Here is a 12,854-nt window from a genome sequence, read left to right on the forward strand (position 1 = left end):
TTCCTATACATTTTTATGTAAACTTGGGTCAGCCATTTTGTCCCCGCTCTACCCCTGGGGGTCATGATTTGAACAAACTTGAATTTACACTACCTGAGGACGTTTCCCCATAAGTTTCATCTTTCCTAGCACAGTGGTTCTTGAAAAGATTTTTAAAACATGCGACCATGTCATTAATTCCCAATTATCTCCCCTTTAATGAGGGCGTGGCCCTTCATTTGAACAAACTTGAATCTCCTTTACCCAAGGATACTTTGTGGCAAGTTTGGTTGAAAGTAGCCCAGTGGTTCTTAAGAAGAAGTCAAAAATGTGAAAAGTTTACAGACAGACGGACAGCTAGACAGACGGACGGACGCCGGACAAAATGTGATCAGGAAAGCTCACTTGAGCCTTCGGCTCAGGTGAGCTAATAAAACTTTGATCGGACATTGTGGCCCCACCCTACCCCCGGGGGTCAAAGTTTCAACTTTCCTGGCACAGTGGTTTAAGTTCTTAAGAAGAAGATTTTTAAAACATACCACCAAATTTTCACTAATTCTCAATTATCTCCCCTTGAATAGGGGCATTTCCCTTCATTTGAACAAACTTGAATCCCCTTCACCCAAGATCGCTTTGTGGCAAGTTTGGTCGAAATTGGCCCAGCGGTTCTTGAGAAGAAGTCGAAAATATGAAAAGTTTAGGGACAGACACACGGACGCCGGACAAAATGTGATCAGAAAAGCAAAACAAAGTTAAAAACAAATATTTAGTGATCAAACATACCAAGAGGCTCAGGGGCCACAGCGCATACCTGAGCACATCAAGTAGGAAAAAGTACATGCTATGATTTGGACAAACTAGAATCTACACTACCTGAGGAGAATTCTATATAAATATCACTAATCATACATTTGAAGTCCTTGAAAAGAAGATTTTAAAAGGTTTCCCTATATATCCCTATATAAAACTTGGATTGGCCATTTTAACCCCACCCTAGCCCTGGGGGTCATGATTTGAACAAATTTTAATCTACACTATCTGAGAATGATTCCACATAAGTTTCATCTTTCCTGGCCCAGTGGTTCTGGAGAATAAGATTTTTTAAGATTTTATTTATATAATCCTATGTAAATCTAGGATCGGCCATTTTGGCCCCACCCTTGCCCCAAGGGGGTCATGATTTGAACAAACTTGAATCTACACTATCTGAGGATGATTCCACATGAGTTTCATCATTCCTGGCCCAGTGGTTCTGGAGAAGAAGATTTTTAAAGATTTTTCCTAAATATTCCTATGTAAAAGTAGGGTTGGACATTTTGGCTCCACCCTTGCCCCCGGGGTCATGATTTGAACAAACTTAAATCTACACTACCTGAGGATGATTCCTCATGAGTTTTATCTTTCCTGGCCCAGAGGTTCTGGAGAAAAAGATTTTTCCTATACATTCCTATGTAAAACTAGGATCGGCCATTTTCGCTCCACCCTTGCACCGGGGGTCATGATTTAAAAAAAAATGAATCTACACTACCTGAGGATGATTCCACAGGAGTTTCATTTTTCCTGGACCAGTGGTTCTGGAGAAGAAGATTTTTAAATTTTTTCCTATATTCCTATGTAAAACTTGGGTCGGCCATTTTGGCCCCACCCTTGCCCTGGGGGTCATGATTTGAACAAACTTGAATCTACACTACCTGAGGATGATTCCACACGAGTTTAATCTTTCCTGGCCCAGCGGTTCTGGAGGAGAAGATTTTTTTAGAAATGCCATTAATTTTTAACAAATTCATGATTATCTCCCCTTGGAAAAGGGCGTGACCTTTCATTTGAACAAACTTAAATCCCCTTCACCCAAGGATACTTTGTACCAAGTTTGGTTGAAATTGGCCCAGTGGTTCTTGAGAAGAAGATGAAAATGTGAAAAGTTTACGACAACAACGACAACGACAACAACAACAACGACAACAGACAACGGACAAATTTTGATCAGAAAAGCTCACTTGAGCCTTCGGCTCAGGTGAGCTAAAAAGCGTTTGTATGCATCTGAGTCAAATTACGCGATATCTAACAAGGTTTTATGAGAGTGGCTTCATAAATGGATACACAAGCGAACGAAAAATACTTTAGATGCAACTTTTGTAGAAAAGCATTAGATTTCTGAATTAAATCAGTAGGCTGGAGATGGAGTGAAAAAGCGGTAGACTCCTGCCTAAATCCGTAGAGTAAACATGTATGCAGAAAAGCTCACATGAACCTTCGGCTCAGGTGAGCTAAAAAAATTAGTAGGCTGAAAATTGTAACGGATCTCTTCAAATCAGGTCTACATACAGGTTTTGATTCTATGAAAAATAGGGTTGAGCATTGCAGAAATGTAATAGGGTGACATGTAAATGTCTATAGATGTAAAACCATTCAAGAAATAAGATTTTGACAACAGAAATCCTGTCCATTCTTGATGGCTAAATGTAGAAATTATTTACCTTCTAACTTTCTGTCTTTTACAATGAAAAGATGTTGATGGACTTCCAGTCCCCTGGTGGACTCTGTAACTTCACCATCATTCTGACTTTGCCCTCTTAATCTCTTCAGTAGCGTTGTTTTTCCAGCCTCAGCACATCCAACAAGTATTCCTCTGGCATGGGACACGGTTGTCTTCTCCTTTCTCAAGAACGTTTTTAACTCATCCACTTTATCTAAAACATAAAAGAATAATTAGAATTATTCTCAGAACACACAGATGATATTTTTTCTTTTTTTTTTCAATTTTGAAAGAAGAACCCACCCTTTATCTTTACTAAACTCTTAATTTATTTCCTTACTATCTAAGAGCAGAGATGAGATTTTTTTCTAAGAAATAATGTTTTCTGTATTTAAACATGTTAAAATGTTTAATCAATAGAGCCCCTCTCCCTATTTCATCAAAAGAACACTGAACTCACTATTTCTATGTAGTTCATCAGTTAAAGTGGAAAATATTCATTTCGTTTTTGAATTGATGTATTTTTACAATATGACCTTTAGAGAAGTGCCCTCAGACACGAGAGAAGGCCACTGGGAGGATGAACTTTACAATTTTAGTTTCCCTTTACTAGTAACTGCTATATGTCAGAGTCGTTTGAAACTGGTCCTTTAGTTCCAAAGAAGAAGCTTAAAATATAAGATGTTACCTTCTGCTCATGTAAGGGAGAGGTCCACTGGGAATAAGTATTGCCTCCTTAGTTACACATTCATATACACATGGCCTCCACACACTGACAGTAACCTTTTGACCTTGTTAATTTTATCAGAAAGAACCTTTTAATTTACAACTAATGTTTTGTTTTAAGAAAATCAACTACAAAAACTTATTGTCAAATCCCTATAGCCTACACCCACCCACTCTACACCCATTTTACATATATCCGATAGATTTTAATTAGTCTGGTCCCCTGTTTCATCCTACATGATTTTCTACATTAAAATTTAAATACAAAAACAATTCATAACCATATTTTTTTATAATCCCTATATTTTATATGGTAAATGAAAATATTATATGTATACATTTTACTTTTGTTTTTTTAATCCATTTGCATTTTAAACAATATGCACTGTCAATGTTCATGTCAACAAAAAACACAGTGTTGTTTATTTAGAGTTATCTCTCTTTGCCCAGCACCTCTATTATTAGTCCCCTACCGGTGAAACCGGAGGGGACTATAGGTTTCCTCTGCGTCTGTCCGTCCGTCCGTCTGTCCGTCCCCGTCAGTCTGTCCCACTTGGTTTTCCGCACTTTTTTTCTAAACGCTTGCAGATATTGAGCTGAATTTTGGTACGTGAGTGTATCGTAATGAGTTACAGATCAAGTTTAAATTTCGCTACGCTTCATTGATTTTTGACAGAATTATGGCATTTTGAATATTTTTCATTCCCACTTGGTTTTCCGCACTTTTTTTCTAAACGCTTGCAGATATTGAGCTGAATTTTGGTACGTGAGTGTATCTTAATGAGTTACAGATCAAGATCGAATTTCGTTACGCTTCATTGATTTTGACATAATTATGGCATTTTGAATATTTTTCATTCCCACTTGGTTTTCCTCACCTTTTTTCTAAATGCTTGCAGATATTGAGCTGAATTTTGGTAAGTGAGTGTATCTTAATGAGTTACAGATAAAGTGTGAATTTTGTTACGCTTTATTGATTTTTGACAGAATTATTGCATTTTGAATATTTTTCATTATCGCTTAATTAAGATCGGGTTCGAACTGCGCTAACTTCTGATTGTCGACAAAAATATGAAGCGGGGAAAAGACGATGTATAAATGAGTTGAACTGGCGTCTTTATGTTTATTATTTTATTAGATTTAAGGAATTTACAACTTAAAAATCTTTCAGTTTAACCTTGGACATGACTTTTGCACATTAAAAAATGACATCCTGAAGAAAAAGGGGAACCCGGTAGGGGACATGTATTGCTTATGCAATACTCTCAGAATGCTTGTTCAACAAGTCTATAGAGACAATTGTTTATATGTTTCAGTAACATCTATACACTTGATAAAACTCTACACACGTGAGAAATTTAATTAATTCCAGAGGATGTTTTACAAGTTCATAAACATTTACATGTATTAACATGATTCAAACATTTTTTTCTTTCTAGAAATAACTGCTTTGCCAAACTCTTTTAAAACATGTAAAAGTATTCTACCATAAAGTATTAGTTAAAGTACAATTTATAATTTATATCATCCTCATCTTGAAAATATTTCTTGCTATTTATTGTGATAAATTATAATTCAATGAAAGATGTAATGTAATTAGACTTATCATTTTAAATGTTTTATTTGATATAACACATACAAGTTGAAACAACAGTGAATGTGTCTTCCTAAATAATTAAATTATTGTAAATAATGGTAGGCCTAGATGTAGCATTGTACATAAAACATAGTTACCTAATACCTATACATGTAAATAAGACACACAATCATATAAGAATGTAACTCACCAGTCAGATTGTCCCCTTCATTGATAAGTCTGTAAATGTTTACTTTGTTGTTGCCCCATGATCCAACCCAGAGAAGCTGTGTATCACAATCATAACTCAGGCCGTATGGTTTGTATATCCCGTGTTGTTCTCTCCCTAACATTGTCACGTAGTTACCGTCCTGGTCAATGATATGTACTGTGTCGGTTCTAACATCACACACCAGGATGTGTGACAGCGCGTCAGTACAGATTCCACGTGGATCTAGTCCTGATCCTGATGGATGACCTGTGTAGGAGAAGCGATGTCTCCCTGTACTGTCTGTCACCACTACAGCATCACGGTAAAAGTCAGACACAATAACATCTCCATTGCGGTTCTCTGTGATGTATCCAGGATATTCATACAGTCCCTGACCTGTGTTGTCGTGCTGTATGGTCTGTATGTGTTCTCCAGTGTTGGTGTAACGGTTTACCTGGCCTGTATATGTATCAGTATTATACATCCCGACCAGCAAGTGTCCAGTGGAGGGGGAGCTGTAGACACTGTGTGGTTCCCATGGTGATGTGTATGGTATCACTTTGGTCTTTTCTTTATCTTTAGATCGTTTTATGATGTTACGGTCACTGTCTATATAAATCACAGCACTATCCCGAGTCACAGTATGTACTCCATAACCATATTGATATAAACCTGTCACTTTATCTAGTGTAACACCTCTCGTGTTTGTTAAGATGAGATTGCCTTCATTATCACTGATCCAGACCCGGTCTGTTGACACCTGGGTAATGTAATAACACCCACTAACCCCAGACACTCTGACAGATTTGTGTAATACTGCTGTATACATCACTGACACCAGACTTCTGTTTCTTTTTCATGTGATTTTATAATCCTGTGTGGATTTCCTTCAGGGAGATCTCTCTGTAAATTACATCACTGTTCTAGAGTTTTCTACATCAATAACAGGTTGTTTACAGACATTGTATGCATATTGCCCAATCTGTTCAGTAGTTTGAAGATATACATGTATTATATAAAGTGAAATAATTATTTAATATATATTTATTACTACTTATTATAATATGCCTCTCTTTATAAGTTTATTATTACTTATTATTAAGATCAGGCCATCCTTACAGAATATGTTTGTTTGCCCTCTCCAGACTGAGGATAAAAAACAGGGTAGGCAGATCAGGACCAAATTCTTTTCTTTATTCGAAAACACCTGCAAATGTGAAATCAGAAAAGTTTTTATTTGGGCTGTTTTAGTTACTAAATCATTGAGACAAGGCAACCAAACAGTTTTTAAAGATGGCCTTGTGTATCAATGTTCTCGATTTAAGAAACTGAAAAACTTAAAAGTATCAAAATACACATAAACATATTAAATACCTTTCTATTGGGAACTGAGTCCTTTTGATGTCTCAATAGATAGCAGCCTCCAAGTGTTCACAATATTATCTGTCTAACAAATCAATATTTACAAATTATTCAGTAAAACATAACTACATGATTGTATAAACATATTGAAAAACTTGTAAGAATCAAAATACATAAATATACACATATTAAATACCTTTCTATTGAGAACTGAGTTCTTTTGATGTCGCAATATATAGCAAGTCTTCAAGTGTTCACAATATAACCTGTCTAATAAATCAATAATTACAAATTATTCAATGGAATTAAACTATATATTTAGGTATATAAATATAAATTATACATTTTCTGAAATGATTAGCCCTGCAGATAGCCATGATCAAAAGTTTGTTGTAACATATAAACAAGAGGCCAATGGGCCACATTGCTCACCTGAGAACATTGTCTAGGATAAGCAGAAATCAGTTCTTACATGGGCTAGGGGGGAGGTGGACTTAATTTTTTACACTTTCTGATTATTCTTCCATATCAACATTGTAATGGCTTTGCTGTTCTTGAGAAGAAATAAAAAAAAACTCTTATATTTACCTTTGTAAATTTTTGATCCCCTTTTGGGGCCCTCCTCACCCCAGGGGGTTATGATTTACACAAACATAATTTTCACTTCCTGAGCATCCTTCACTTCAATATCAATATGACTATAAACAATACTTTGTTGATCATGAGTAGATTTTTGCCTATATTCTCCTGTGTAAAAATTTGATACTCCAAAGTGGCCTCACCCTACCCCCCAGAAGTCATCATTTGATTGATTGATTGATTGTATACTGTTTAACGTGAATAACGTCCCTCTCCAGAATATTTCATTATATGGAGACGTCACCATTGCTGTTGAAGGGCTGCAAATTTAGGCCTATGCTCGGCACTTACGGCCTTTGAGCAGGGAGGGCTCTTTATTGTGCCACACCTGCTGCGACACAGGGCCTCGGTTTATACTGTCTCATCCGAAGGACTGTCCCATTTAGTCGCCTTTTACGACAAGCAAGGGGGTACTGAGGACCCCTTTCTAACCCGGATCCCCACGGGGGGTCATCATTTGAAGAAATCTGAATCTACACTTCCTGAGGATGTTCTTATATCAATATGAGTAAACATGGCATTGCTTTTTACTTGAGAAGAAGATTGTGAAAGTTGTTGTTTTTGATATGTATGCCTGGCCCTATGTAGGACTTTGATCCCCCACTGTGGCCTCATCCTATTCCATCACCCCTCCCCTGGGAGTCTTAATTTGAATGAACGTGAACTTACACTATCTGAGAAATAGCTGCAGATCTGTAGCTATCCCAAAAAATATATATTGAAAGACCGGAAAACTACAGTGCCACCCATTGAAAAAACTGTATATTTATTGCGTACAAAAAAGTGCGCTCGGTTCTTGATTATTTCTGTAGTTTGGTTGAAATTGGTCCATGGTTTCTAGAGAAATTGAAAATCTGAAAACCTTACAGATGGACAGACAGACAGCTAGACAGACGGACTACAGACAAAATTTGATCAGCATTCAACTTAGGTGAGCAAAACGGACAGAAAAAAGCACATACCACACCGATTTCTTGTATCTGGTAAAACAAGGAACACTGTACGGTTTCCGTTTATCTTGTCTCTTTTTCTTGGCTGAGAAAACAAAGGACAATTACATATTATTTATTATTCTAAAAAGAGTACATATGTAAACATATAGTAGGTTTTATTTACCAAATTTTATTTTATCGATAAAATATTTTAATTCAAAACAAAGTTTTTACTCATGTCAACAGAACATGTGAATCAAAAAAAGAATTTTAGATCTACATAAATTTACTTTTATTTTTTAATCCTGATTATTGATGAAGATTTGCTCGCTGAAGAAACATCACAACCAGTGAGGTAGCCATATTTTCATCCTTGTAACAGCTGCACAGCACATCCCTTCATATCTGTCAAAAAAAGCCAGAACATTTTAACCCTAATATTTTTTAAAACTTCCGTCATTTTCACTATTTTTGTGTAAATGGATAGAAATATTTGAATAAAAGTCAAGAAATTTAGAAAATGTGTAATTTAATGTGATTAACCGGTTAATCAGTCGGAACGTCTTGCGATTAACGGATCAGTTAGGGGCATAGCTTAAACAATTAAGTTATTTTCAAAAATAACTCAAATGATTTTTTCACCATTGCTGTTGAAGGGCTGCAAATTTAGGCCTATGCTCGGCACTTACGGCCTTTGAGCAGGGAGGGCTCTTTATTGTGCCACACCTGCTGCGACACAGGGCCTCGGTTTATACTGTCTCATCCGAAGGACTGTCCCATTTAGTCGCCTTTTACGACAAGCAAGGGGGTACTGAGGACCCCTTTCTAACCCGGATCCCCACGGGGGGTTATCATTTGAAGAAATCTGAATCTACACTTCCTGAGGATAATCTTATATCAATATGAGTAAACATGGCATTGCTTTTTACTTGAGAAGAAGATTGTGAAAGTTGTTGTTTTTGATATGTATGCCTGGCCCTATGTAGGACTTTGATCCCCCACTGTGGCCTCATCCTATTCCATCACCCCTCCCCTGGGAGTCTTAATTTGAATGAACGTGAACTTACACTATCTGAGAAATAGCTGCAGATCTGTAGCTATCCCAAAAAAAATATATTGAAAGACCGGAAAACTACAGTGCCACCCATTGAAAAAACTGTATATTTATTGCGTACAAAAAAGTGCGCTCGGTTCTTGATTATTTCTGTAGTTTGGTTGAAATTGGTCCATGGTTTCTAGAGAAATTGAAAATCTGAAAACCTTACAGATGGACAGACAGACAGCTAGACAGACAGACTACAGACAAAATTTGATCCGCATTCAACTTAGGTGAGCAAAAAAGGACAGAAAAAAAGCACATACCAGAGATTTCTTGTATCTGGTAAAACAAGGAAAAACTGCACGGTTTCCGTTTATCTTGTTTCTTTTTCTTGGCTGAGAAAACAAAGAACAATTACATATTATTTATTATTCTAAAAAGAGTACATATGTAAACGTATAGTAGGTTTTATTTACCAAATTTTATTTTATCGATAAAATATTTTAATTCAAAACAAAGTTTTTACTCATGTCAACAGAACATGTGAATCAAAAAAAGAATTTTAGATCTACATAAATTTACTTTTATTTTTTAATCCTGATTATTGATGAAGATTTGCTCGCTGAAGAAACATCACAACCAGTGAGGTAGCCATATTTTCATCCTTGTAACAGCTGCACAGCACATCCCTTCATATCTGTCAAAAAAAGCCAGAACATTTTAACCCTAATATTTTTTAAAACTTCCGTCATTTTCACTATTTTTGTGTAAATGGATAGAAATATTTGAATAAAAGTCAAGAAATTTAGAAAATGTGTAATTTAATGTGATTAACCGGTTAATCAGTCGGAACGTCTTGCGATTAACGGATCAGTTAGGGGCATAGCTTAAACAATTAAGTTATTTTCAAATGAGTTATTTTTTTTGGTCTCAATGAGTTACTTTCCTTTGCTATGACCTTAACTTTCTCCTAGCCTTAGTAACTGAAACACTTTACTTTTCTCAAATAGCTTCAATAAATTAATTACTTGTTTAAGTTATTTTGTGGCATTCCTCCCTAACTTCACACCCCATGCACTACAGAATTTTGATCGGGCACCAAGACAAAAACAAATGTTTGACTAAATTTAAACTTTGCTCAATGCAGGAAAAGTGTTAAAAGTCTTGGGAAAGTGGGGATTTTTTTTTTATTTTATGATAAAAATTGGACATATACAGCATATGGATAAAACCACAAAATAAGGTTTAAATGCCGTTTATCTCCACCTCCTCACCAATTTTCCATTGGAGTCGGTGCACTCTATCTAGTATTACATAATGCAATCACAAAATGCAATCCATATTGGAAGGAAACACAAAATTTCTAAGAAATTAATGTCCAAGTAGGATATAAAAATAACTTGTTATTCAAAAAAAAAAAATTGTGTGCGTAAAATAACTTATTTAAGTTTTTTTTTAAACTTGTTTGAGTTATGCCCATGACTGCTGATTAGCAATTCTGCATTCGATTGCCATCCCTAGTTATAAGTACACTGTATGAGCTTCCAGTAAATATTACATAATTATAGCTGGTCAGGGCATGACTACAAGGGCAGACAGACAGACAAAGTGATTCAGGTATATAAGAATCAACAGACAGTTTTTCACAATTTCACAATTTTCAAACTATTTTCTTAAGAAACAAACCTGATTTTTACTTGTGAAAATTCATATGCATTATTATCCAATGTCAGATGCCTTTTGGCAACACTGCTTGAAATTGTTGTCTCTATAGAGTGATTCTGTGGGAGAAAAATAGGAAAACCTAATGATACATGTTTCACATCATCGGATGAAAATAGATGGCATTATAGCACACGAATAGCTCGGAAGATTTTAATAAAAAAAAAAAATCTAAACTCATAATTCATTTTCATTCCTTCAAAATAATTATTTAAATTTCAATAGATTCATGATATTAATTAAAAAAAAAACATAAACATTACAAATCCTATTATAAAACATGTTGAACTGTATGATAATTTTATTAATTGTATATTATTTATATCATATACGAGTATTCAGCTTGCTTTTATATTATTTACACATTCACATAGTTTAGTTTAAAGTTTGTACATGTACACGAAGGGAATTTTTCACCTTCTCCCCCCTCCCCCCACATATTTGAGCAGTTATGTTTTGAGTTAATCATGTTAATAATGTATATGTTTGGTGATGCCTGTATGTAAGTCTCCACAAGCACCTGTTCTCAGACACCGCATGTGTCTTGATTGGAACTATGCCTAATTTTGTTCCTTATATTAAAAGTCATGTTGACATTTAAAAATTGGCTTTTAAAGTGTACGGATTTTAACTTCCTCCTTTTTTTTTTTCTTTTTTTTTTTGGGGGGGGGTCCTTTCTCTGTCGTGTTTCTCCATCCCCCCCCCAAAAAAAAAAGGTTTCTTGAGCCCTAACACATCTTCCCACCCCAATTACTAGTAAGGTCCGCGGACGAAAAATATCTCCATTGACATAGTTCTTATGCTGTAAATACTATCTTCAGTGACTTTAAGGACATACAAATGCCAAGTCAGTTCTATTCAGCGAAAGTCATAAGCTTTCTTTTCCGTTCTCGTTAACTTTGGTATCTGAGAATGACAAGACCTAAATATTCTGGGTATACCCATCAAAAATTCAAATTCTCCTTTTCCCTTGATATTCTACAGTTATATGGAATGGGTACGAGGGAAATAGCTAATTTATGTTTCCCCGAGGGAGGAAACTAGTTCCCGAGGCGGCAAGGCGGGGAACCATAAATTTGCAATTTCTTGAGTTACATTGCTAATAACATTACGTCACGGACTCGAAATTCCTGGAACACATTGATTGGTTAAAATTACTAATAAATATTCATGAAGGAGTAGTTCCAGTGAGTAGCTCTGATTTCTCAGGGAGAAGTCCTCAGATGAGGAAAAGAGTCTCTTCTCGGGGAAAAAGGCATTTTTATGATATTAATTTAATATAGAGTTATTACAGTAGAGGTAAAATAAACATGAATACAAAGTGTGAAAAAAGTATTAAAGTGTATTCTTAGAGCTCTGGGGCCTGTTTTACAAAGGACATACGACTTAGGACCAAATTTAATTCTCATATAACTTTTTAATTCATATCGAAAATTATTTTTAACTCTGTTGAAGGAATGTGGTAATATATTTTTACAGAAAAAAATTCAAAGAGAATGATTAATTTTGCAAAATTTTACAATTATTTAAAATGTTTGGTCTTAGTCGTAAGTTCTTTTGTAAAACAGACTCCTGAACCGGGAACAATTTTTCCCCTCCATGACAATTTTGTACAAGAGGGTATATTTGATTGACTTTAAACATATATCATTATTCTTTTTAATACAAATTCAATCATTTCGAATCATCTCTTTGTTTTCGAATAAATATATGTATTAACAATTATAAACTGTTATACGATTTAGCATAGGATAAATTTTTATAATTCACATCAGACAATTAACAAGAAAAGAGGCCCACGGGCCTTATAGGTCATCAGAGTATTGTGTAACAATTTTCAATCAAATAACTTTGGTTGGTGTTTTAAACCAGAGTTCATGAAATTCACAATTCAAAATTTTGACAGAGGCACCATTGCTTGTCATAATTATAAACCTAGCACGCTTACTCTATTCACTTAATACCCAGAGGTTGATCAGAGTAACAAAGAGAAAAGGCACCTCCACTTTATAACAAGTTTTGCACCTCACCCCAAAGGAACCACTGACCCTGGGGCCACATATTTCAAAATTTTGCAAATTTTATCATATAATGGTTGATTAATACAAAAAACCAGATTTCAAACCATTAATTTATCCAGAAGGGGGGGGGGGGGCATTAAAAATAACCATTTTACTAGATGCACCTTTCTT

General features: G+C 35.3%; 1 protein-coding gene and 1 long non-coding RNA gene across 2 annotated transcripts; both read right to left on the bottom strand.

Annotated features, from left to right (window-relative positions):
- Positions 1–2,456: 2,456 nt before the first annotated feature.
- LOC134264801 (uncharacterized) lies at positions 2,457–5,867 on the bottom strand (the record flags this gene model as incomplete). The annotated part of the gene is made up of 2 exons (XM_062747083.1): positions 4,969–5,867; positions 2,457–2,669 (listed from the first exon to the last, which is right to left on the bottom strand). Coding segments are annotated over exons 1-2 (1,042 nt in total), but the record flags the coding sequence as incomplete, so codon positions are not given.
- A 3,402-nt stretch (positions 5,868–9,269) lies between these two features.
- On the bottom strand, positions 9,270–10,734 carry LOC134264811 (uncharacterized). Its single transcript, XR_009991623.1, has 3 exons — positions 10,627–10,734; positions 9,523–9,637; positions 9,270–9,335 (listed from the first exon to the last, which is right to left on the bottom strand). It is a non-coding gene; the product is annotated as an uncharacterized LOC134264811 (long non-coding RNA).
- Between the last annotated feature and the right edge of the window lie 2,120 nt (positions 10,735–12,854).

Source organism: Saccostrea cucullata, unplaced genomic scaffold (assembly GCF_032062105.1).
Source record: "Saccostrea cucullata isolate Sc308-1 unplaced genomic scaffold, CSIRO_AGI_Scuc_v1 ctg15306, whole genome shotgun sequence".
Lineage (NCBI taxonomy): Eukaryota > Metazoa > Mollusca > Bivalvia > Ostreida > Ostreidae > Saccostrea > Saccostrea cuccullata.